General features: G+C 45.8%; 2 protein-coding genes across 2 annotated transcripts in view; both read right to left on the bottom strand.

The window, feature by feature from the left end:
• Positions 1-1,618, bottom strand: part of LOC147700958 (urokinase plasminogen activator surface receptor-like) — a 54,233-nt gene extending 52,615 nt beyond the window's left edge. The window contains exon 1 of the mRNA XM_086929789.1: positions 1,462-1,618. Coding sequence (XP_086785915.1) covers positions 1,462-1,510 — 49 coding nt within the window. The 5' untranslated portion in view covers positions 1,511-1,618. The remainder of the gene's footprint in view (positions 1-1,461) is intronic.
• A 21,637-nt stretch (positions 1,619-23,255) lies between these two features.
• Positions 23,256-27,489, bottom strand: part of LOC147700957 (immunity-related GTPase family Q protein-like) — a 32,544-nt gene continuing 28,310 nt past the window's right edge. Inside the window, exon 4 of the mRNA XM_086929788.1 lies at positions 23,256-27,154. Coding sequence (XP_086785914.1) covers positions 25,948-27,154 — 1,207 coding nt within the window. The 3' untranslated portion in view covers positions 23,256-25,947. The remainder of the gene's footprint in view (positions 27,155-27,489) is intronic.

Here is a 27,489-nt window from a genome sequence, read left to right as displayed (position 1 = left end):
ACCATCATCCCCTGTAACGGGCACTCCTCCTGGTGCAGCAGCCTGCACTCCAGCAGTGGGCTCTCACTGGCCCTGTGGACAGTGGAGGGGTACAGATGGGCTCAGCGGCCAGCACACGGGCCCATGCGGTGGTACCCACTGGCAGCAGGTCCCCTCATCTTCACGTCCACGCTCTGACTGAGCACATGGTGGCACAGCCCCCCAATGTATGCGCTTCTCACCCCACCTACCAGACAGTGCCAGAAGCTTCTGAAGCGTCGGTGGAAACTGGTTCTAGCTGGCTCAGGGGGAGTAGTAGAGCACCCAGGGTGCCAGGTTTCCCTCCAAAAGCTAGGGGTGCTGGGAAACAACAGCTAGACTGGCAACCCCAGCACAGGCAGGCACACAGAAACGGCATCCATTTTAAAAGTGATATTTCTCCACAACAGCACAAATAAATCTGCGCACGCCATTGCGCAGCATGTGTCACCGCATACCACACCACACATGACCTATACATTCATCTACCATGGGGGAGATATACTCTAATGGGGGGAGAAAAAGCGGAAAAATTCAGGAGAAAGGGCCAAGTCCAACAGCCTGGATAACAAAAAACACTGCTTTATATAAAAAGCAGTCACAGACATAGTGGTCTGCTAACCCCAGCAGGTTGCCATCCCTGGAGGGCCAGCCATTACCAACGGATCGCAAATTGCGACCTGCCTCATGAATATTAATGAGGCAGGTCTCTTGTGACCCATTTGGGAATCACAAACAGTGTCTGAACACTGTTGTACATCAGGTTTTGTGACTCGCTATTAATCGCATTTTGCAAGTTGCAAAACCTGCTGATCGTACACATAGCCCGTAGGCCGCAGAGCAATCTCACAGGCGACACAGAACCTGAATGCTTTAACAATGGACAGTACAGCAATTTGTTGGGCTACAGATAGCTTACAGGTTCAAGTTCCAGACATCTCAACTGCTAAACGATTTACAGGCACAGGATGCAGACAGAAGAGCTATCACTAAGAGAAGACAGACCTGGCAGTCTGAAGCCTTAAAAGAGGAAGGCTACACCTCACTTTACATGATTAAGATTATTAAAGTTTGAAAATACAACCATCCTACATGCCACTTGCTAGATGGATGAAGAAACAAACATCTACTGGCAGCCAGGATAAGACCCAAACCTGTTCCATTGCAGAACAGAAATCTCACTACCTAAACTTGAAGTCAACCCCATGGTCTACTGGATGTGTTGCGGACCATGGAACTGGGGTGCCGGTCCATTAATTATTCTTCTCTCTCTTTCAACAAACACACTTTATTTCTTTTCCCAATGTATTAATATGGAAAACTCTTGGAAAAACTGGTAATTAGCACTGTATTAAAGAAAATCAACATTCACCGTGTCGGCTCAGTGATGGAGCGATAGGGGGTCTTCACCAGAGGCGACAGGATCTGGAAGAAGCTCCTTACCTGCGACACGGAGGATGGAAAGGAATGCCATTGCCAGTAGAGTCTTCATAGTTCCTCTTCCTTAGGGCTCTGGAGCTTGACAGCACCTCTCAGATGGAAGAGCCGCGAAGAAGTGGTGCAGGGAGAAGCCAACTAGAGTGAAACTAGGAAGCTGGGAGAAGAAATACCACCTTTGGGAAACAAGTCGTAACAGGAAAACCGAAAGCACCTGTCATCTGGGAGGCACAATGAGCACTCTCTGTTCCAGGGCGAGGGTGGAAAGGCCTGCAGGAAACAACATGTGGGGACCTGCAGGATTGGGACATTCAGTCTCAAGCCTCTTGCAAACATGTTCCCAACCTTCACTCTTTCTGGCCTGTGTTTCCTGTTCTCAGCATGGGACGAGCTATAGAAGTCCTAAGTAAGTGGATGGTTTAGCGGTCACCTGGGGTACACGCCACTGCCCCTCCATATCATTTGCATGTATCCCCATGTCACCTAGGCGACCATCAGTAAGTCCTGGCTTGTCAACCATTCTGGGGTGAGTGTGCCCCACTAAATATACGTGTGTGTGTGTGCTGGTGGTACAAATGCTCCCTGGTGCATTCTGGAGTCTGATAGGCCGTGAAGGCTGGATTTAGTCTTGTATTTCCTGGTTTAGGAATGTTAACCATTGTAGCAGTCTAGTGGTTATGTGGCACAGAACTTGTGTCTGATTGGCTAAGAACTCATGTTCACAGAGACAGCACACGCTTGGTTGGTCCAGCAAGTGTAAATAAGATGGAAATGAAAGATGGGAAGATTTTTCTTTATTTAATTCTTTCAATGAATAGTAAAAGAATGTGACATGCACATTATAAGTGAATTTATTTGTGATAAAAGGCAGGGCTGATTTACACTATGCTGTATTTTCAAACAAACATTCAACATTTAAAGCTTGGCTCCTGTAGACAGGGAGAGGTGGGCAGGGGGCCTCGGTCTTCACACTACCCTGCCTCATTGTCATTTTATTTCTCTTGATTTTATTAAATGATTTTATACGGTTTTTTAGGTGCTTTAAAAATACCAGTGCCCACTATAGATAACACTGCCAGGAGTGAGAACTAGAGGGGCGTAAGAGAGTGTGGATAGTAGGAGTAAAGTAAAGCTAGGTCAAGAGAAGAGCAGGCAGAAGGTAATACTGTGGATAGCAGGGTAAAGTAAGGATAGTCCAGGAGAAGAGCAGGCAGGAGGTAACCGAGTGTGGCTAACAGGCGTAAAGGTGAGAGGATGTGGTTTAACGGCTAGGGCGGTCGACCTCGAAACTGGGGAACTGGGTTTGAGTCTCAGCAGGGTCGCTCAACATCCTGTGATTCTGGGCAAATCTCTTAATCTCCCCAGGCCTCACAAAAAATTAATGTGTCCGTCTGTAACACGACTGGTGCTCATGTAAAGCGCTCTGATACCTTCGGGCCCAGGTTGTAGGCAGAAGGTAACCAAGTGTGGATAGCAGGCGTAAAGTAAGGATAGCCCTGTAGAGGAGCAAGCAGAAGGTAACAGAATGTTGATGGCAGGAATAACGTAAGCTTAGACCAGAAGAGAAGCAGGCAGAAGGTGACAGAGCGTGGCTAACTGGCATTACGTAGGGTTAGACCAGGAGAGGGGCACGTAGAAGGTAACAGAGTGTGGACAGCAGGCGTAAAGGAAAGATGGACCCGGAGAGAAGCAGGCAGAAGGTAACAGAGTGTGGATAGCAGGCATAACACAAGGTTAGGGCAGGAGAGCAGCAGTCAGAAGGTAAGAGTGTGGATAGCAGGTGTAAAGTAAGGATGGACCCAGAGAGAAGCAGGTAGAAGGTAACAGAGTGTGGCTAGCAGGCATAAAGCAAGGTTAGGGCAGGAGACGAGCAGTCAGAAAGTAAGAGTGTGGATAGCAGCTGTAACATAAGGTTAGACCGGGAGAGGCGCAGTCAGAACATAACAGAGACGGGGCAAAGGCGGCTTCTGGATTTCTCAAGGAAGAAAGTGAAGCATCTTTGGTTGCTCCATGAAGAGAAGGGTGGGGTGGATTCTAATGCTGGATGGAATGGCCTTCCAGGCTCATCTTGCAGCCCCTTGAAGCGGATGCTGAATTGAACCTCAATGTCTCAATCCTTTCTTTAAAGGTTAATCTGGCTAGGCTGAAGAACAAGGTAAAGAGGTAGTCACAAGAACTGCTTTAAAAGCAATTCAGAAGAGTCTGGAGGTGATCCTAGTGCTCCATGGCAGCCAGTGGGCTCCTCTGAGAGCAGGGGGCAGATGATGGAATGTTTCAGAATAGCTGAAGCTTCTTCTGCTGACTGGAAGATTGGTTTGAGGCCAGAGACAAGGGAGTTCGAGCACTGCTTCCAATAGGTGTGCATGAATGCTCATGACGTTTGGCATGCAGTGCGTGTGTGCTTGCGTGAACCGGAAGTGCTCAGGCCAAAGGGTTCTATCTGGAACCCTCAGACCTGTGTCTGAGCACAAGACGGACGCGAGGTTGCTTCCTCTGACAGTGGAAGTGTAATACTGATTTTTTTTGTTTTCCTGCGGTAATACTGAATTGATTTCCAGTTACAAATCCTCCCTGTCAAACTTGGAAATCTCGTTTACCAGGAAAAGGTCCCGGAACAAAGGCACAACATACAGCAGTCGGTGCTATAACAACAAGGGGTACTTTATTCCCCATTTCCGAGGTGCCTGAAGCAGGAAGCGCTTGTAATTTCACAGTAATCCCATAGAGCTAACCCAGCCAACTATAGTCCTATAAGTTTAATTGATTCATTGCAAAAACAATTCTGCAAACAAATGTTGCGACAAGTCCAGGATTGGAATTCAGAGCAGCATATTTGGAGCGACTTCCGAGCAGGCTTCCGCGCGAACATTAGCACGTTGGGCCAGGTTTTTTAGTTTTTTATGTATCTACTGGAGGGAGGTTAGTATTAGGGGTAGCAAACTGCATGTAGCCTTTGTGGACTTATGGACCGCATTTGATTTGTTCCCGCTCGCGCAAACCTGTGGAGAGTGTTGGCCGAAATGGGGTTGCCGTGTAATCGATTAGAAAATCTAATACAATTGCACTCCTCAAACAATGCACAAGTTAGGTGGGGGGATAACATTTTAAACTGATATAAAGGTATATAGGTGGGGGATAACATTTTAAACTGATATAAAGGTATATAGGTGGGGGATAACATTTTAAACTGATATAAAGGTATATAGGTGGGGGATAACATTTTAAACTGATATAAAGGTATATAGGTGGGGGATAACATTTTAAACTGATATAAAGCCTATGTTATTCAACATGCCATTATAACGGCGCGGTCATAATGGCAGGTTTAATATCAAGGATGGAGTGGGGGTGGTTACTGCGCCCAGTGAACTTTCGGCAAGGTTAGAAACACCATATAGGGTATTTGGTGGTTTTACTTTTGATGTTTAGGACAGAGCATGGATTTGATTAAACACGCAACGTGCAGTTATTATAAAATATGTCATTGTCGTAGTATGGTTGACTAACATAGGCTTTATATAATTTTTTAACTTGAACAGTTTCCCCCGAAGAAGGGCTAAAAATGAGGGCACGAAATGTATTGGGATTAAAACATCTGCTCTAACACATGAATTTAATGTCCCGTACGCGAAGTGGTAAGAGGCTTGGATGGGCACAACCGCCTCATGTGAAGCAATGGGTATTTTTGGGCAGTCTTATCAGAACAAAAACAGCAAAGTGAAACTGGATGAATTGTTAAAATTAAAAGAATATAAACGCTTTCAAAACTGTGCAAGGATTTGTGAATCGCTTCACCCAAAGCTGTGCGATTGGTTAAACAGCACAGAAGTGCTGTTCTGGCATTAAATGAGGCATACACAAAATATATGATATTCTCGGGCGGAACTTCAAGGCACTTAGAGGCAAATGTATGTAGGAGAATGCCCCCTTGAGCAAGTTTTTGCATTTGATTATTTAGGTATTCATGTAACCACAAATTTAAGTTGGGCACCACAAATCGAAAAGGCACAAGCATCCTTAATCCAACAAGTCACACACCTAGAAAAGATGCATAAACAAAGTGTCTAGGAAGTGGGTCCAGCCCTAAAGATCTACAATACTAAAATATCGGGGGGAACCCTCTGTGGGGCTGAATTGTGGGGTATAGGAAATATAAACTCTCTTGTCTCAATAGAAAACAGGTTCATTCGATCAATGCCAAACCTTCCGATTAGCAAACCCCTGTTCCCCGTGTTCCTGGACCTGGATCAGAAAACGGTACAGAATAAGTTGGGCTACAAGCAGCTAATGTTCTGGCAACACCTGGGGTCGATAAATGAGCTCACACCATATAGTGCAGGGATGATAGACCTCCTAAAGCGATCCCAGGTTAACCCCATCCCATGGTTTAGCTGTCTGAAGAATCTACTAAAGATTCTGGGATAGAGGAGTACTGGACCACCCCAGAAAAACGTGGCCTTATTCCAAAGTACAGGGTAAAAAAATAACTACTGGGACGGCATTATGGAGAAGGAGGCAGCGAAACGGGTGGGCACCTTGACCCATGAATTTACGAATTTAAAATTTGCTCCGTTATATGGAGAAATCATTGATGAAATTGTTCCTCCTCAGGCGGGGAAATTATTTATTCAATACCGTTTTAAAACCCTGCCAACTAAATTATTCTGTAAAAAGTGGTGTAGCATTGCCTCCGTAGACGGCCAGTGTCCGGCATGTAATGTTTGTCCAGGACCAATAGTCCACCAGTTGTTTTTTTTTACCTTATTACACAAATCTGAGGGCTAAGTGGATTGTGCCATTATGTAGACTGGTAGGACCGGGGCAGTACTTGGAGGCTATGAGAATACTAGCCACCAATACACCTAGGGTAGTGGTATTTGGTCCGGCCAGACTTTGGTATGCACTATGGATCAAACGCTCTAAATGTATTACATAGTCTCCCAAATTTTTTAAATGTAAAATCCGGAGCTCTCTTATAGACTTTTAATTCTGTATATTCTTTGTAATTAATGGTGAATATCGTATTTCGTAAATTTTAAACCATTGCTGTATACTGTATTTTGCATGCTATTTTTATAGCTTGTATTATTTTTTATAGCACTTTGCACTTTATAAGATCTTTGCAATCGAAAATAAAGTATTTTATGTTGATGATGATGGGAGTGATGGCCATTTAAACACATCTCCCCCTTCCTCAGCCGATCTCCTGAGAGAGCAGCGTCTGTCCATTTGAAAAGGAAAAAATTAATCCACACATAGCACACTTTCCTCCGGGTCATCTCCATAAGGCTATCCATGGACGGACGACTAAAGAAGAAACAGGCCTCCTCACCAGGGTACCTGCAAACTGAAGGACATGGAAATGTTTGCTATAGGTTAATCACCAAATGGAAAGGCTGTTTGGAATAGAGTACAGGATCCAATCTAGATGGTGTTGATGGACTGTACAGACTGAAAACATAGCCTTGGACCTCTATAGGGAAATCTGTCTTGAATACAAACCCAATAATATGTCTTGCCCGGGTACGTCTCATAATCAAGTTTAAGAAAACCTCAACTCACTTAAACATCCTTTCCAGGTACATAGTCCATAAATAACATTAGGGACATAAGGCCAAGTTCTCCATGCTCACAGCTGAACTCCTTAGCTTTGTTTGCCTGTGAAAAATATCACCAGAAATTAGGAGTAAAAAAAAAATCCTAACCTTAAAATCAATGGGGAAAAAAATCAAAATAAAAGTGATGAGATCAAATTTACATTTGCAATCATAATCAGATATATTAACCATCGAGTTTTTGCTATAGCCAGGTCAATTTTTTCCCCCCGATCCTCTCAAATTTGCAATGGAATTGTGCCCCTTATCCACATTTAAAATCTTCTGAAGAATGACTTACTTGTCCCTAAATGTATGTATGAAAAGGACAAGTAACCCTGCTTGAGCAATGCAGAGGATACTGTTAACCATAAATGGTGTACAATGTGGACATAATATTTGTCACAATCAGTGACTCCTTCAGAGACAAGGTATGCTATATTGGGGCTCATGATTCTAATTATATGCAAATGCTTGGATCTATCCCCCTTGGTTGTCTCAAACAGATGTTCCACAATTAAGCAAGATGTGATCTAGGGCAATTCTTCAGGATCGTAAAATTTCTAACAAATCGACACAGTGTCTGGGACCAAGGATGCAACAAGGCATGTCCAAACCCTAAGTACCCTAGAAGTGTACCTGCAGAATGCAAAATCACTGACCAAATGAGCGGGATGTCATCTCCTTGAGAGAAACACTCAGAAAAATGCAAACAAATTTCAGTGTGGTTAGCCATTGAAGAACCTCACCAACGACCTACCCCTTCTCGTGTGCCTACATCGACACCTACAACACCGACCGTGTGCCCAAGACGGCCGGCGAAGCATTTGTGCGCACTTGGAATGGGCAAACCAATCCTCCCCTGCCCTGCTCTGGGAGCAGAGCAGCCCCGCACCCGCATGTGGAAAAAGGTAGGGCTAGGACCTTTCTCAAGATTTGCCCGGCGCTAACCGCCCTTGTACCATTCAAATTTACCAAGCAATGAGGCAGGCGCCGGAGACCAGAAGGCAGGAAACAGAAGTTTATTCCGACGGAGCAGAGCACATCAGATCAGACAACAAGGTATCGTCTCGAGGTGCTCTAACAAGTGAGCTGAGACTCAGCCTTTTATACCTTACAAAACACTTGGCATTACAGTCACAGCATTGTGAAACAAAGAAAAGATAACCCCATAATCCTTGTGTCAATCCTACCCCACATGTGTTCACAATAGGGACCCTTGGCCTGCTGATAAGAGAGGGGGCAATGACGCAGCTGAATGTTCCGCTGATTATTAGGATGTGTGCGCCTGATCGTAGCCCAGGGGGTGGGGAGACCAGGATCAATAGTGGGTCCTTTGAAGAGGAGTGACTTCATACAATAAAGTGCAGTAAATGGTATCCTCTGGCTTAGGCGATGGCCTCGGACATGTGTGGTCAGTCGGACTCGGGGGAAGGGGTCATCAAAGGAGTGGTATTCATGCCGCGTGGACAATCGAGCGCGGAGGGAAGGCTTGTCAACAGAGGGGCATTCACGGAAGGAAAGGAGGTGTTGGTCAGGCGCGGCCGTGACTCCCAAGGACAGGGTTTTGCAGAAGGAGAAGGTTTATGACTTGTCCATGTGAGGGAGAAGGAGGGGGTCAGGGTGCGCGCAGGGTCAGAGTCGCACGGAGAGAGAGAGAGATCTTATGACCCGTACATGAGAGAACAGGGGCAGTCAGATACAGCTGGGGGGCTATGTCAGCTGAGGCGAAGGATGCCTCTTCAAGAGGGAGATGGGGGGGGGGTGCCTGGGTCAAGCAGGAGGGTTGCCTTTCATAGCAGGGTCGCGCAGAGTGCTGGGTTTCATGGTCTATGCATGTGAGAGTGGGAGGGGGGGTGCTCAAATGCGCGCAGGAGGGAAGCCAGTGATTCTAATGAGTGGGCAAGAGGCCAAGGTGCCTAAAATGGCCGTCATGTACATATGGGCACGGGCTTTTACTGGCGGAGTGATACGGTCAATATTTTATGGTATTCATGGTGCATACAGGGAGAGGAGTGGGAAAAAGGGAAATGAACGCTGCTTATGTACATCAATTTTTTCTATTTTCCACAGTCGCCCCTTTTTACATAACAGAGTTCATTTTTGTTGTTGATGGGGGTACATATAAACAATGAAGTTCATTTTCCTATCCTTCCTAGTTAAGGGGCGTACATATAAACATGTGGTTGATGAAATAGCATTTGTCAATACTAACATATTGCATAAAAATCATGAACAGTTGGTGCGATTGGCAAAATGCAGTACATAGGAAATTGCATTTGTAAACGTACTACATAGCATAAATGCTTCTGACTTTCAAAAGCGAATGTGACCAATGAACATTTTGACCAAGTAGTTGAGGGAGGAATTCAGTCCAATAAGATCTCTTCGTCACAGTGTCTTTTTAGTAGTGAGCCATCACTGGTAGGCTCTAGTCCGTGTCCTTTCGTTGGCGCTGTTGAGCACCGGCGGTGGAGCTATAGGTCCAGCTCGGTTCTATCCTTACGCGTTGCAGGGTGCGGTCAGTCCTCTGCTGTTAGACCACAGTCCTGTTCCCTAAACAATCCTTTTAGTGGCGCCTTAAGCTTGGCACCTATATTTCCGTGGCGTAACCCCATTTCCATCTAGATGCTGTTCTTCCTTTCAGCAGAGAGTCGCGTGGAAAAGAGGGTGTGTTGTTGCGATAGTCGATGGGAGTGAGAGGGCGGAGTGGGGGCAGATTTCCTGGGACACACCAAAGGGACCAAGGGAGCAATGGATAACAAGCAAGCAGGCCCATCAATCGGGCTTGAAAAGGGGGACGGAGGCTCCAGGCACACGTGGGTTGGCGGACAGAGAGCTTCAGGACAGCCCTTCATCCTTTCTTTTACCGCCTTTAAAAGTGCTGCCTCGTCTCGTTTCTTGTTGTGCTGCGGCTCCACCTTTGGTCGAGGTCGCATGTGTCTCATGATCTGCAACCAGGCTGTGCGTCACGTCCGGCCCTTCTCCTCCGGTGATTGAGTATCTTTAAATGGGTAAAAACAAGTTTTAGAGAACTGGCAGGAGAAGAGATTTCTACATTTGAATTCCACTCGCAATCCTAGCACCTGGCGTTATGCTCATTGGTCATAGTCAGAAGTCTATTAGCATGAAGTAAGTAGGTGGGTATTTCTACTGCGTTCGCACCAAGTCTAATCGGCGTTCGTTCATGACATATATGGACAGAGGTCAGACTCCTGTCACTTGCGTATTTCATCAAAAACCCCAAGATTGACAACATTCAGGGGAGACTCGTCCTTCTAACCCGAGCTTTAACAGTCTTACATTTCCCTTTAGAGCTTGCTAACTCTTTCAAACAGAGCGGGGTGTGCAATCATTGAAAGACACGGTCAAACAGGTTTTTCTCGATGGGCTGCAGTTACTCATGGTCATCATATATATATATCGGGGACAGTAGCTGGGGTCAATCAAGTGGGGCGGGGACGCTTCGGGCATTCGTGCTTGGGTGCAAAGGGGTGGGGCAATCTGGGCATTGGGGGTCAATCTGGACCTCGGCGCTTGTCTCTAATGAACAAAAAAAAATAAGGTGCCATTGACATACAGTTCCCCTATAAAAGGCCAAATTGGGGGACCTTAGTCGTCTTACCTGTCCTTTCCTTCTCAGCCAATTCGAGTTCATTCATTTTGTAGAAAGGAGAGGTAGTAATATGGCGAAATACAGTCATTTTAGTTTCGGTCAATTTCGCTGAACACCTTCGCGTTCAATAAGTATCCAATCAGACTGGTGCCGACGGGGCACAATATTACCATACAAAAGGGGTGGGACAGGGGGACTCTCGTAGGGAGCGAGAGTCGTCCGCAACCTAAACGAGCCATTCGGTACACGTATGGCATGTAGAGAGAGGGAGAGAGAGAGAGAGAGAGAGAGATAGAGAGAGAGAGAGAGAGACGTGTACAAAAATAGGTCATTTAGTGTGCTCACAACACAGAACGACAGAGGTCAGGTAACACGCAAACGCAGACAGAGGGAAGACATAAACCCGTACATTACATACACACAAACTCAGACAAGGGAAGACAGTACATGTGTTACATACAAAAGAGTTCACGACAAAACATAAAACAATTATTGGCCAAACAGAACTTCTGCATGCTGCGCATCTTTAGTATCCTATTTATCTACGTGCTGAGCTCTTTTTACCTTTTTCCTCCTTTTCCTCTCATTTCCCTTTTCGTTTGTTATTTCTTCGAGCCTTCTCATTTGCCAATACTTACACCTCGATTAGTTGATCAGAAATTAACCTGGTCGCACTATTTACCCATGGTTGGATCTTAAATCATTTTTCAGTTTCTTCCTTTGGTAGGAAGTTCTCCAGGCTGAGGCAACGGCAAGTATTGATCGGGAGAACAGTCGGACAGCTTGGCTAGATCTATAATGTGAGAAGGGGCGGGGGAGCAGTATTTTTGAACATCAGCAACATTTCTAACTTCCCAGACGGCAGCAGCCTTGGTAACCCTAACTCTTGCATTTTTCTTCTGTCCTTTCCCTACCTAGTCAAACGTCTAGTTACATTCTTCAACGTGTTATCTCAAGTCAATTTTCGTCATACAGTACCCGTCAAGTCTCTATGTCAGTCCATCCTCCCAGTTGTTCTAACGTGCTAATTTCCAGTCAATTTCCGTCATACAGTACCCGTCGAGTTTCTATGTCAGTCCATTTTCTCAGTCGCTATGCTCTAATGGAGGAACAGTCATATTTAAGTCTATGTCTCTAAAAACTTATCGTCATAAGGTCTATGCTCATATTCCCTCCTTCCCTTTTTCGTCGGTTGTTCGATCATCGTTCTCCCATACTTCAGCCGATGTTCCAACGCGACCTGCAGAAGGGAGGAGAAAGAAGGGGTGGGGGGCAGCATTCAAACCTCATCAGCATGCAGTAATCCGGAAATGTTTTTACCTACCACATACTCGACCTATCTCCACGTAGTGCATTTCTTTGCCATCTCGGCGTTTAAGCCCAGAGGGACCAGTAGCGTCAGATAGATAATCATTGACGATCTGCATATCTACATGGGTTACTTGGTCGCGACCCCTTTAGGTTGCGTGCAAGGGTGGCGGTCAGGTGGCATTTCTGTGGTGTCGTTTAAAAGCGTCTAAAACACTTTTCCGGCTGCCTGTCACACATAATGTAGCTGCTAAATATCGGGTCCTTTTTAACCTTCAGCCTTCATCATACTTTCTCATTGCTCACAGTAGTAATACATTCAAAACTCATTAATGCAACCACTACAACTATGCTTTCTTTTTCAAAATACTTTTAATAAAAAGTGCTGGTGTATATAATACAGGCCTACAACCCAGTGGACCAGTCACGGAGCAGATTGGAACTGTACATAGGAAGAAAGAAGTTGATGGCAGTTCATTGCATAAAGTGCGGCAGTGCAATAAAATCGTATCGAACTTTACTACAGAGCAGGCATGATGCATATCAAGAATTCAGTTTTTCAATTAATTCATTAATTCATTATCCAGATGCTCGTTCACTGTCTAAATTACACCAATTCATTGTTCCCATTCATAATTAGTACCCACCCTAAATCAGTTCATTGTCCAAACACATGATCAATATCGGTATTGCTTTTCTTCTCTAAGCACATAATCACTATCCATCTTATCGACTTTCATTGTCCAAAAATACATACATATCTCAGAGCATCAATATTCGAGCAATCCGGGTGAACAGGGAGTTCGAAAGTTTCGTTTCGTGTAGCGGCGCCATTTTGGGCGAGGTCAGGCGGGTTCCGGTATAGTCAGAATGTCTTCAATGACTCATGGTTGGACCAGAACCTTCCGTTGGCAGTTCAAAAAGTTTTTGTGCAATGTGGTAACAGTCTAACAATATGGACCATTTAGTCAAAGAGTGGGGAGGGCGGCAACAATTTTCCTACCGGGTGACTCTGGCGTTCCACCGGAACTGAACAAGTCTGTACCTTGGCGGTGTTTTAGCCATTTCCAAACTGAGGCTGGCGCTGGCAGGAGTGCGCCGCTGTCGCGGTTCCAGTGAGGGGGACGGGAGCACCCATGCGGAGGGGTCGGGGCGCCCCCCGGCTCTCATAGAATCTTCAAAGTTGAGGAGAGGAGGCATGGGGCGTGTGCCCGTCCCGGGCAAGAGACCGCTTTTCGATGTGGACCCTCTTTAAGCAAGAGCATTGGGGTGTCGCTGGAAGCCTCCACCTGAAGGGAGGTGGGGGAGGCTCGTTCGCGCCGCCTCCCCCTTCCAGCGACCCCGCGCCGTTCCTCGGCTCCGCCGCTTCGGTATTGGCCGTGCCGGCTATTGAAGATTGGGGGGGGGGTGGTCGGCGGCTGAGGCAAGACAGCCCCCCCCCTTCCCTTTGACATGTGGCGGGACTACCTGTAATTGTCCAGGCGTTGACATGTGGCGGGACTACCTGCAATTGTCCAGGCGTTGACATGTGGCGGGACTACCTGTAAGCGCCGCTGTCCTTGCTTCGGCTTCGGCCTTCTTTGCGGGCCGGATCAGGCGGGAGAAAGAGAGGGGGGGTGGTCGGTGGCTGAGGCAAGACAGCCCCCCCCCCCGTGGCCTGCAGGGCAGTAGAAGAGGAAAGAAGGAGAGGCCATCACTGTTTTCTGGGCCGTCCGCCCAACAGCCTCTCCTTCTGACTGCGGCCAGGCGAGCCCCGCATGCCTCGAGGCCTCGCCTTCCGGATGGGCGTAACCGCGGACTTGTGGCACTTCGGGAGTTTCCGGAATGGGGGTAGGTACCTATTGAATTGTTTCTATTTCATGTGACCGTTATTTGGGCGTGGTGGGCAATGAGGCAGACATGTTTAGGGCAGAAATAGGCAACGGAACCTAGCTACCACGTGGCTGCCTTGGTGTCAAGCTTGTCTTCCCTCGCCATTTTTTATGTTTCTTATTGCGAGTTATTTCTAAAGTTTTTTTTTTAATTTTATTTTTAGCGAAGTTGATGGCTCCTCAGTGGCCTACTGATTTCGCTCAACTCCTTTTCTTGTATTTTTATGCCATAACCTATTATAAGCTATAGCGACTAGTCCATACTTAGTGAACATGTCCTTATTAGGGGTGCCCTCCAGTGGAGCTGGATGGTTCATCTCTAATAAGCGGTCCGGGCTAAACAGGCTACCAACCAGTGGGGAGAAGACAGGCATGACGGATTACAACGGGGACAAAAGTCTGCACTACCTATCTTATCACGGCGGACAAAGACTAGACAGAATATTTCTATTCTACGTTGTTTGGAGGCCGTGAATACCTCAAAAGAACCAATACCGAATAATCGGCCAATCAAACAATCCAGTGGGGAGAATAAGTGGGCACGAAAAGTTATCGTTACCCACTCTTTCTCTACCTGCAAAGAGAGACCTTGTTCTTCCCTGTTTGCAGACAAAGAATCTCCAGACAATAATCCACGAACGACAGTTCGGGAAACAGTGGGGGAGGAAGATAGGCACGACGGATTACAACGGGGACAAAAGTCTGCGTTACCTATCCTTCACTGCTTGCAAAGAGAGAGCCTGTTTGTTTTTCCCCGTTTGCAGACAGTGAATCTCCAGAGGGTTTCAACAAAGCGTAATACTAGTATTATCCAAACAAAACAATATTTTTCCAATCTGTCGTGTTTACACGACCTTACCCGGACCGCATGGACGGTTTCCTGTCCTCTGGATCCAGCGCCCGATCGTCCTCTCTTCTTCGTGATGCCCGTGGCACTCCTGATGGTTCCCAGTCAGGACCGTAGATCACTCGAGAGAGGTCTGTTCAGAACTAGTGAAGGTCGGATGATCGGCTGTCAGACGAGGGTCTATCGGACACGAGCTCTTCCCGATCGTTGCAGTCGTTCACTCTGTCATCGGGACCTCTCCCACTGGATCCACGTGTCGCTGATGGGCCCCACGCTTTGGGACGCCAATTGTGGAAAAAGGTAGGGCTAGGACCTTTCTCAAGATTTGCCCGGCGCTAACCGCCCTTGTACCATTCAAATTTACCAAGCAATGAGGCAGGCGCCGGAGACCAGAAGGCAGGAAACAGAAGTTTATTCCGACGGAGCAGAGCACATCAGATCAGACAACAAGGTATCGTCTCGAGGTGCTCTAACAAGTGAGCTGAGACTCAGCCTTTTATACCTTACAAAACACTTGGCATTACAGTCACAGCATTGTGAAACAAAGAAAAGATAACCCCATAATCCTTGTGTCAATCCTACCCCACATGTGTTCACAATAGGGACCCTTGGCCTGCTGATAAGAGAGGGGGCAATGACGCAGCTGAATGTTCCGCTGATTATTAGGATGTGTGCGCCTGATCGTAGCCCAGGGGGTGGGGAGACCAGGATCAATAGTGGGTCCTTTGAAGAGGAGTGACTTCATACAATAAAGTGCAGTAAATGGTATCCTCTGGCTTAGGCGATGGCCTCGGACATGTGTGGTCAGTCGGACTCGGGGGAAGGGGTCATCAAAGGAGTGGTATTCATGCCGCGTGGACAATCGAGCGCGGAGGGAAGGCTTGTCAACAGAGGGGCATTCATGGAAGGAAAGGAGGTGTTGGTCAGGCGCGGCCGTGACTCCCAAGGACAGGGTTTTGCAGAAGGAGAAGGTTTATGACTTGTCCATGTGAGGGAGAAGGAGGGGGTCAGGGTGCGCGCAGGGTCAGAGTCGCACGGAGAGAGAGAGAGATCTTATGACCCGTACATGAGAGAACAGGGGCAGTCAGATACAGCTGGGGGGCTATGTCAGCTGAGGCGAAGGATGCCTCTTCAAGAGGGAGATGGGGGGGGGGGGTGCCTGGGTCAAGCAGGAGGGTTGCCTTTCATAGCAGGGTCGCGCAGAGTGCTGGGTTTCATGGTCTATGCATGTGAGAGTGGGAGGGGGGGTGCTCAAATGCGCGCAGGAGGGAAGCCAGTGATTCTAATGAGTGGGCAAGAGGCCAAGGTGCCTAAAATGGCCGTCATGTACATATGGGCACGGGCTTTTACTGGCGGAGTGATACGGTCAATATTTTATGGTATTCATGGTGCATACAGGGAGAGGAGTGGGAAAAAGGGAAATGAACGCTGCTTATGTACATCAATTTTTTCTATTTTCCACACGCAGAGCTACCGCAGCAGGGAGACATGAAATGATAATAACCAGTGGTTATCATTTCATGTTTCCTTTATTTACACTGTTAAAAAGCAGTAGGGCGACGCTCCTCCGCCTTAGCGGAGGAGCCGCCACTGCTTATTAGTCTTTCACCACATACCATGTCTCTCATTGCTTTAAATGTTTCCCAGACCCTTTTTTCATAGGGCATGAAACTCGGGTGTTTTGTGTCAGAGGTTTCACCTTACTCCTTCCTGTATTTCAGGTTTTTCTTCACATCTTGCCAGGACTCCAGTGCGTGAATTCACCTCAGACACACTCATGCACGTTGGCCCTGGGCCCAGGAAAGGTTTTCTCTGCATCTCAGTGGGGACTGCTGCCCTCCATAGCCGGGTCCAAGCAAGGCAGGTACTATTAATATGCTCTTTATGTACCACATGCGTGCTCTGGAATACCCTGCCAAAGGTCTACTTGACGAGGAAGGTGGCAAAAGCGATTGGGGCTTGTTTCTTTGCCCTAACAAAGAAGCAGCAGGGTGCAGTCCTTTACTGGCATTGGATGCCAACCTCTTGCGTTGGTGCGGGGAAGAGGTGGAGTTTAGACAGAAAACCAGGAGTGGAAACGCGTAGAGTTGTCTGCACCGTCACAGCACAAAGAGTGGTTTATTAGATACTGTTTATTCCATGACCCAATCCACTGCCCTCCCTTATATCTGATGTGCCCTGGGCATCCGACGCCTGTGTAGACCCAGGATGCATCACCCTTACACCGCTGTGCCCAGCGAGGGCCTAGGGATTGAGCCAGAACCTCAGGTGAGTCAGCAGCAACAAGGGTCTCAATCCAACCACACAATACAATACTCTAATGCAGACCACATAAAACTACACAGTGATTCCTGCACACCACATACCAACAACCTCACCCACATTGAGCTCAGTAGCACACACCCCACCAGCAGTGCAATCACTTCGACTCCTGCTCAACAAGTCACTCTGCAGCCACCCACACACCTGACGTCATCACACAACGAAACCTCGATGCAATCAATATCACCGAAAGATGATTCCCATTAACTTCTACACACGTCATCAATGTTTTCATCCCTGCAGGCTTTGGCACACACACAAGACAGGCTGTGGGCTTGTAGCCATCCACAAGTCACCCTGGCCCAGAAAAACCCAAACTAGCTGTAAATAGGCTGCCCTCCAGGCCAATAAACTCAGCTTCACCACCCACAAAATCATCAGAAACAATTCGCTGACATGACTGGCCAAGAAACGAACCACCTGAGCCTGGCATTGTCTATAGGGCCAACAACAGAGGTTAGATTATATTTACATATGTGTATCCTATATCCACATGGTGATGGTCCAGTGGTTTTGGGAGATGGCGATGCACCACATTGATTAATGATGAACTTACCTCATTTTACGTTGTAAAGATACAGACATGTCAGGTTGGATGCAGGTAGCTGAAAAGCGGGAGTAGAACCAGTAGTTGCAGTGTTCGACTGAATGCCAGGACTGAGTAAGACGAACCATTCAGAGAGCTCTCAACGTCTAAGGTGCGCTGACCAAGAGCAGGTCATGAAAGTAAATTGTTTACCTACAATCTTCAGCATTTAATCGAGGCTTTGTGCGTTGCTTCAGAAATATCATATCCATTCTGCTATTTAATAATATTTGGCCGCTTTTAGCCGTGACAGCCTTTGGGTGGTCTTCCCCAACTTTTTGCCGGCCCCCTCCATTTTTCTGAACTCATTTTAGCTAGTTTTAGGACACTGTGCACTTTACCACTGATGACTAGTGCTAAAGTGCTTGTGCTCTCTCCTTAAAACATGGTAACATTGGAATATTTGATTTACTTGAACGTCCCTAGTAATGTGCACAACCTGTGCCCAGGGCCTATAAATTAAATGCTACTAGAGGGCCTAAAGCACTCATTGTGCCATCCACTTCAGTAGCCCTCTAACCATGCTTCAGGCCTGCCATTGTGAAGCCTGTATGTGCAGTTTAAACTGCCATTTCGACATAGCAGGGGAACTCCTTTGCCAGGCCTGACCATTCCCTTCTTATACCTTAAAGTAGGCCCTGTCCAATCCACATGACAAGGTGCAAGGTATTTTAAAGCCAGGACATGTACTTTTGAGTTTTACATGTCCTGGTAGCGAAAAATTACCAATTTCGTTTTTCACTCTTGCAAGACCTATTTCTCCCATGGGATAACATTGGGATTACCTTAATACATCTTTTAAATGTAACTCCCAGTTATGAAGAGAAAGACCGGTGAGGTCACGCAGCAATTCAAGGAGGAGTGTCCTTTTTCAGTCATCTACATGTCTGCCCACAGTGAGCATCATGGCTTTGCGTTGATGCTTGTGCAGCATAACATCCGGGCACTTAAGACTTCTTTTCAGCATTCGTTTATGTGCTAACTAGTGTGACAGTTGTAATAGAAAAGTTCAAGAGAAACTGTAAACCATAAAACATTTACCTTTTAACAAGGCGACTGAGAGAGTGCTACAACATATGTGCAAGAATTCTCTCTATCAGATGGCGGGAGTACTCAAGATTAATTAATTACAGGATAGGCATAGAAGCCAAGTTAATGAGGATCCTCAGAAATTGAAAAAAAAAATCTGCACCTGACAGGAAGGAAACAGGACAAAATGTTTTTCACTGTTAGGGATGTGGCAGTAAATCTCTTTTAGGGAATGTCACACATCGTCCTGCCTTGGGAAAATATTGTGTTAAGTGTAATCATAAGGGGCATTTTGGAAAAGTGTGTAGATCTAATGCTAGATGTTTACCTAAAGTGTTCAATTCAGTAAGTTGTTTGAAATCTGTGTGTGAAGCATCTTGTACTAGTGATGAGGATATAGTGTTGCGCACAGAGCCAATATTAGTAACTCCATGGTTTAATATAGTCAAGGAAATGGCAAAAAAACATATTTTATTATTGGTGTGTCAAGGGTGCCTGGCAAAGTGATGCCTGACTCTGGATCCCCTTTCACTCTAATTGGTACACAGGTGTGGGAAGGTTTCAAGTGTATCACATTTAAATAATCCACCTTGAAACCAATTGCCAATGGAGGCAAATCCATTCATGTGTTGTGAGACTTTGAAGCAATCACGTTTTAAAGGTAATTGGGTAAAATCCTTGATCCCAATGATCCGGATAGGGTTCCATTGAAGCAGGATGTGGTGAATCTGTACAGTGTGGAAGACTCCATCTGGCTACAACAGTCTCCTGAAGATGTGTCTGATGAATTGGGTAAACTGAAAAGATTTTTTCACAGTATTCCACTAAAGGTTGAGCCTTACCAGTGGTTCATAAAATGTGTAATGTTCTTTTAGCGTTAAGAATGGAATTAAAAAGAAAAATTGAAGAAGTTACATGAACAAGATATCATAGACTACATTGATGGTTCTGACAGGCAGTTCATAAAATGTGAAATGTTCTTTTAGCATTAAGAATGGAATTAAAAGAAAAATTGAAGAAGTTATATGAATACGATATCATAGACTAAGTTGATGGTTCTGAATGGCAGTCGCCAGTATTATGCATGTAAACCGAATAGGTCTTTGAGAATGTGTGTGGATCTAAGGGATCTAAACAATATTTGGGTAGATCGCCATCCCCTTCCAGATATCACAGAGATGGTAAACGCTTAGGGCGATGCCAATGGTTTATTTTCACATTAGATATGGATTCTGCTTACCATCTGATAGTTTTACACCAGGAATCACAACACCTCACATCTTTCACTCCAAAAGATGCACATAAATTTAAACAGATGCCGTTTGGGATGGCATCAACATCCGCTGTATTTCAAACTATGATGGAGAATTTATTCAAAGATGCTAAAGGTGTTGTGTGTTACCACGATAATCTTTTAATTTCGGCCAAAAACAGAGTCATGCATGACAAGATACTTGTTCAAGTTTTAACAATCTTGAGAAACAATGGAATGACTTTAAAGTTACAAAAAAGTAATTTGTGTGTGCAGAGTGTTTTGGATTTTACATATGTGCCAAGGGGTCAGAGACAAAAAAAATGTGGACCAAGATACTGTGGATTTTACATCTCCAGTTGCTAAGAATCCATTAATATAATGTTTTGGAATGGTTGAAATTTATTCCAAATGTATTCCCAAATGTTTGGAAAAAAACATATAAAATGTGGAAGTTGAGGAAGAAACACATTTCCTTTGTGTGGAACTGTGTGTGAAAGAGAGTTTTCTAACATTAAAAAAGAGACAGCCTTTTTGAAAGTCATTGGACACACGTCATCCTTGCATCATGGTGACAGATGCTAGTCAAAAGGGTTTGAGAACTGTTCTGTTGCAACACAGAACGGTAGGGATGAGATTGTAGCATTTGCTTCCAAAAGTCTCAAAGGTTCTGAGAATACTTAGTCTGTCAGAGTGTGAGGCAAATTGACGTGGTGTTGGGAGTGAATTATTTAGGATACAATGTGTGGGGGTAGAGAATTCATAATTAGAGTTGATCACAAACCTCTCATCAATTTATTTACCACTAAGGGTGTAGGAAAGGCTACTCCAAGGATAGCCTTTCCTACACACCTTTTATAGGCAAACTTCTGCAATCTGCACTGCCATTTGGCAGTGCAGATTCCAGGAGTGTGCCTATAAAATACAATACCTTCCAGGTGCAACTAACATTATGGCAGATTGGTTATCTTGTTTAACCTGTGCTACATCCGGTACCACAGATGGTGAAGAAGTACAAGAGTATGTCATGGTTTGTTCTGTAATGGAGTTAACTAGGTCAGTTGTATCTAAAGAAGAACTGAATGAAGCCATAAGCAAGGATGAAATAATGAGAGGTTATATCTTTTGTGTGTAATGGTTGGCCAAATGTGAAGGTTTTGAAAGAAGACGTCAAATTATTCCACCAAGTATCTTAGAAATTGTATCTTGGCAATGGTTGTCTTAGACATGGTAAATTGTTGGTGGTACCTTTTGGGTTACGTGGTAGTATCGTTGAGATAGCACATGAAGGACACCTTGGCCTGAGGGCAATGAAAAGAAGGTCGAGAGAGAATTTTTGGTGGCCGGGATTGGATAAAAGTGGAGAGCACTTTGCGAGAGACTGCATTGCATGTGCTATCGGTGACACGTTTCAAGACACCGTTCCAAGTCCAGGTGAGTCAATAGCAGTACCAGAGAAAGCTTGGGTTAAACTTGATTTGGACATTATTTGGCCTATCAATGTGAAGATGGGTGTACCCAAATGTGGTATTGCGGTGACGGATTTTTTTTCAAGATGGATTGTGATCAAGCTTACAACAAATGTCACACGTGATCAAGTTTATTGAAAGTGTTTTTGCCAAATAAGATATTACTAACGAAAGTGATGACTGTCAATGGACCACAATTACTGGCAAAGGAGTTTGAAACATATCTTATGTCTAAACGTATAAGACACATGAAGACATTGTATCACTCTAGAAGTAATGGATTAGTGGAAAGGTACAACAGATTGATCAAAGATAATTTGCAATTGTCATGTGCTAATCATCTTGATTGCATGGAAGAAATGAATACGTTGATATGGCTGGTCGCCCCACTCCCATAAGTGATACAGATGTATCACAGTTTGTGTTAATGAGAGGGAGAGTACCGATTTCAAAGCTCACAAGGCCATAGATGGGTAATATCCATACGCCCATGGAAAAAATAAAAGGTGTGTCCAGAAAAAAGTCCATAGTCCAAGAGAAATACACCACGAAAGGTAGGTGAAACTGCAAGGTACCGGTGTGGGTGATTGGGTAAGAGTCAAATTACCAGGCTTTGTGGCTAAAGGTGCATCCAAATTTTCTGTTCCCAAGAAAGTTGTATTTTATACTATTGTGCAACTTCCTCTGATGTGTCTGTAAAACTTACCTTTTGTCCCGAAGTTTTGTCCTGAATTTTGACCTTGTGTCCTGAATTTTGACGATTTGTCCTGAATTTTTACACTTACCGTCCTGAATTTGCACCCATGCCAGTTGGTCACCCCGTCACCCTTTAACACGTTTATCTTCTTTTACCTTATGAGTTTCCATTCTTACCCTCAGCCTGCGACTTCAGGCCATGTGGGAGTGCAGCACAGTAGCTGATCTGCAAATGGTTACACAGCAGGTAATCTGAACACAAAGCAGGTTCTATCCTTGCCATATGTGCAATGGCAGCTGGCATGCACGGAGAGTGGTGGGGTTGGCAAATAGGTGGTACTAAAATAACTAAAAGAAATGGGCACTTACCTTCCTGGCTTGCTGCACGACGTCCTCCTCGCTCAAGTGTTCTAGTCTTCTCTCCTCGAGGCTCCAATGCAAGCCAACTCCTCTAACGAATCCTGGCGCTGCTCTCATGCTGGGAACCAGCATGAGACAAGCACCAGGATTGGAGAGAGCATCCTCTCTCAGTGTTCTTAAGAGCAGTGGAGACCTGTGCTTTTCCTAACCCAGCTGCCATAAACAGCTGATTTAGAGAGGTTCAAAATGTGCATGTCTGGCTGGCCGTCACAAGGCAGCCGGCCAAAATGACGTGCACTTGAAACTTAAGAGCACAGGTCCCTGCTGCCACTCAGCAGCAATGGCCCGCCCCATCCTGACACTCGTTTCAGGACAGATTGGTGAAAAATAAAATGGCAATAAACATTATTACCATTTCATTTTCCAGTTCTGGGGCTTTTCTGGGGGCATTTTTTAGGGATGTATGACGTTACAACGCATGCTTTTACCACGCATGCCTTTACAATGCGGTTTTTACAACGCAAACCTTTACAACGCATAGCGCTTTGGGGTGCTACATAGTGAATAGTTTAATTTACTATTCCAACTCCAGTCCCCGTGGACACTAGGGAAGGTGTTGGATAGTAAATTAAACTTATTCCCTATCCTAGAGCGCCCCTCAGCGCAATGGGTTGTAATGGTTTGCGTTGCAACAGTTGCATGGTAAAGACACTGCGTGGTAAAAGTTGCGTTGTAAAGGATGTTTCCCATTTTTTAGTGGGGTCACACTCTTCCGCTCTAATGTGGATATGTGGAGCTTTCTATCCCCCGAACTCCCTCCCAAAGGGAAAAAAAAAATCACACACAATTATTTCCACAAGTACATATTTTAATAGCTTCATTTAATTTACATTTAGATATATACATTTAATAGTAAAATTACAAACTTAGATGTCATTGAAAGTTTCTGTCCACATCTATAGCACACCTGTTGTGGTACACACTGATTAGTGGTCACTGGTGGTGCATCTGGGGCCAGCTTGAGCAAGGAATTGCAATAAATATCAAAATATTTGTCAAACACAACAAGGAGATTCTCTTTACATTTTCAAATTATGTTAACTAATTTTATAGTTGTAGCAGGTAAACTTAAAGTCAGTAAACCCACCCACTGCACACTATACAGAATACATTACAATAAGTTAGAATTTGAGTACCCCTGCTCTGTTTTCTACATAATTATGTGACATTTTCAAGAAGAGTGGAAAAAACAATGCATCATGGCCTGCAGGTAGGAATAAAAGCTGTGCATGTGAATCTGGGCAAATACATACTGCACCTAAGAAAACTCAACATTGACACACATCCGAGCAGAACACTTGTGCATTGGGGCAAACTATTGGGCGACAGGTAATGGGCACTCAGGTTAGAAAGGAAGTGTAGATTTTTCTTTTTGGTTATTGAATACCAGTGTTGTAGTGTTCTACACAACACAGACTGTTTATAATTGAATTTAATTCGTAAGCAAATTGGTGACGGACCATTTTTTTATTCCCGTATTGCACCCAGGTCCGTCTTGACTTTTTGGGTTACCCCATTATCTATAATGAGAGAATAAGGGGGGGGCATGAGAGTGAACGGAGGAAGTCAGCAAGAGAGAAACAGACCATTGTAGGGCAGAATGTAGTTGTGGGTAGCGTAAAGTTCTTTGAGAACCAGTGGTGTAGAGAATGGCCACTAGCACCAGGTGAGGTAACTAAAAGGATGGATTTACATGCCACGGTAAGAGTTAGGCGGCCACTGTGCATAAAGTCCATTGTGCCCGAATGCGACCACGGAAGACGATTTGTGCGTGTTCAAGGCTGAGATAGCCAGAAAAGTGCTGGCAAAGTGAGAAGATTGGTAGCAGACGAGGGTGGAGCACACCCTCTGTCCTCTATGAGAGATGTGTATGTTAAAAGCCTATATAAGGGTTAGGAGCAGACAGAGACAGGAGTAAGAAGACAGACAAAGGGTCTATAAGGTGAGGAGTGCCTCAGTGAGTGTCGTCATTGACCGGTCAACAAGTCTTCTTACGTATGCCGAGCTCTACATACAATTTACATAGATCCAGATATTACTAATTCTTCTCATTATAAAGGCGGTGGGTGCCTCAGTATGGCGCCGCCATCGACAGAGGTGAGCACGACTTCTTATGTATGGAGCACCTACTCACACATTGCTACACTCATCTGGATATTACAAACTACTCAATATAAAGGCGGTGAGTGCCTCAGTACAGCACCGTCGTCGACAGAGGTGTGCAAGACTTCTTATGTATGGAGCACCTATACACACACAAGGATACGCAGATCCGGATATTACGAAATCTACTTGTAAATTCATTTCGACCCATTGAGAGCCACTTCCTTCTTAGGGCTCTAGCTTTCCGAGCCCCTTCACCCCTGACTCCATTTCCAATCACACCTCTCAGGACTCTGGAGTCACAACATGCATGCCCCTCTCAGTCCACCCCAGCCTGTGTTCTGCTTTCCTAAATGCCACTATGTCAGTGAATATAGTCAGTTCAGGGCAGAGAGCTGTGTTCCCCGTGCAGGTCACTCACTGACTCTCAGGCAGAGGCCCTCAAGCTTTCATCCTACCGAGGTGTAAAAACCTGCAGGACAATCGTAGTTCTATTAACACATCTCCATGATGCATACAGGCTGGAGTAGTGAGGTCCAGCACCAGTTGCACTGGGGGTTACTCACCCCTTTGTTTATAGTGACACTTGAATAATGTGCACCAGCTCTTGGCAGTCTCCAACAAAAGCAGGGACCATCTTCACGTCTCATGAAGCCGGCTTCCACTCCAGTGCCCGCCTGGTGCCCGATTACAAGCTGCATAGTCCAGAATCAGGATCCTAGCTGGTAATTGAAGCCCTGCACAGTGTAATTAAGAGATTTTGTCCTGGTGCCACCGTAACCAGCATCTTCAAAGCAATTAAATGAAATTAGGCCAACAACTTGACTTGTCACATTTTGTGGACCTGTCTCTATTGGCAGCACAGGCATCCTATGAATGGAAATCTATGCCCATGCCCTAGGTGTGCTCTGGCGCTCTACCTGGAGCCTTAAACTTACTATCTCCAGCAGCCCGTCTCGCCTTGACCTTGTCTGCCAATGTCCACCAACAACCTGTCTGCTTTCTAGTTCTCTCCAATCCCCATCACTCTGACCTGCCTCGTTCCCCCAACCACAAATGCACTTCACTTACATTTTACAACAAACTATTTCCATCACCTAGACTTTGAATTCTGTTTTTATTAAGTGCACTATTAGCTCAGGGTGATTCACGAAGGTGCCAAAGAAATAATGAAGCAATTGTAAGGACTGATGCTGTGTCGGAAGCATAAATACAGTGGGCGAGCTGAACAGGCCTATGCAGGACACTGGGCGGCACATGCGCACATATAGCCAGCTAGTACGTGAGATGTTCTAGATTGAATTAATTGGACGCTCGCTCACTCCTGGGTGAGGAGCTCGGTGTGGCTACTAAGGATGCCATCAGGATTCCAAGATTGTTTACAGTTCTGTTTCCAAGGCCTTAATGAGAACTCGTTGGGAATCAGCGGCCAGGTCCTCCAGGCACTGGCCCAACATGGCATAGGTGGCCCGGAAAGCAATGCTGCCAGCGGCCACTGTTCCAAAGATGGGAACCTTGTGGAGGAAGAGGTGCACCACCTCCAGCCCGCTGCCGGTGGCCTTGTGCAGAAGTTTCACCACCAGGTCCCAGTCGATCTTCTTTCCCAAAGGACTGTGGATCTGTGATTTTAAAGCGTGCAGGGGCTTGCCGCTCCGCTCAGCTAAGCGTGCCAGGGAAAGGTCATCCAGGTCAAAGTCCTTCCGGTAGGTGGTCAGCCGGGCCAACAGGAGGGAGGCGTCACAGGCGAAGCCTAGGCCAGGGACAGGTACCACAGCCGCGACACTGGCCAACAAAGCCACCTTCCAGATCTCCTGGCCCAGGAGCACCTTCTTCCTCTGGATGATGTTCTGGGAGATATTGGGAAGGGAGATGAGGAACGCACGGAGCTTGTGCCCAGGGAGCTCAATCTCCAGTTCCTCCAGCAACCTTTGGAAGTCGTATTTGTCTAGCTCAAAGCTCGAAATGAGGAACACCTTTGACCTGGGCAAGCCAGCCTTCTTGAGGTTCTCCTCACAGTCCTTCCGGATCTCCTCCAGTATGGAATCCTCCATCACGGGCTGCCTCCTGCTCTTCATTTGTGACGTCACATCATTATCGATCTTTGTGCGAACAAAGTAGAAAATCTTGCCTTGCTTGGCGATCTCCTTGGCCAGCATCACGTGGTTCTCTTTGAATCGCTCCGAAGCCAAAATGATGAAGAAATCATAGGTGTGGAAATTCACCTGTTCCAGGTAGTTTTCAACAGTGAAATTTGGAGTTCCGATGCCAGGGAGGTCCCAAATTGTGACGTTTGAGTACTTGGGTAGAGGGTATGGTGTAGGATTCATTGTCGTCTCAACAACTCCCACCGGGGCTGCCCCTTCATCCTCATCTTCAAGACCGCGAAGGGAGTTAACAAACGTAGACTTCCCATTGCCTGACTCTCCGGTGACAGCGATGTTCAGCTTGGTGTCCAGTAGTGCGTCCAGACTGGACTGGATCAGGCTGACCACCCCGGCCAGTCCACCGCTTTCAAAGGCAGCCTGGATCTCTGCAATCTCTTTGTCACCAATGACCTCAAAGCCCGACTGGGCAGATCGCTTTAACCTGTTTGGAAGACATAAGCAGAACAGAGACAGGAAAGTATTAAGAATCACTTGGTTTCCTAGAAGTTAAATTTAAAAAACATCTATCACCTGACCCCAAACTTGTTATCCCTGCCCCAGAAATGCAATAGAATCGACTAGAAAGCCTAAAGACCTAGTTCTTGGGATGATATCTGTGACCGGAGGTTCAAAGTCTCTGTATTCCTTCTGTGACTTAGGGCCCGATTCACAGAACTAACTTAAGACAAAATCCTAAACTTACTACCATTTTGGTATTCACAGAAGACACTTACTCATTTTGGTATTCACAGAAGTTAGGAGTTCTAAATTTAGGAC

Source organism: Lissotriton vulgaris, chromosome 7, assembly GCF_964263255.1.
Source record: "Lissotriton vulgaris chromosome 7, aLisVul1.2, whole genome shotgun sequence".
NCBI classification, from domain to species: Eukaryota; Metazoa; Chordata; class Amphibia; order Caudata; family Salamandridae; genus Lissotriton; species Lissotriton vulgaris.
Note: the sequence above shows the minus strand (reverse complement) of the source record. Positions and strands in the feature narration are given on the sequence as shown.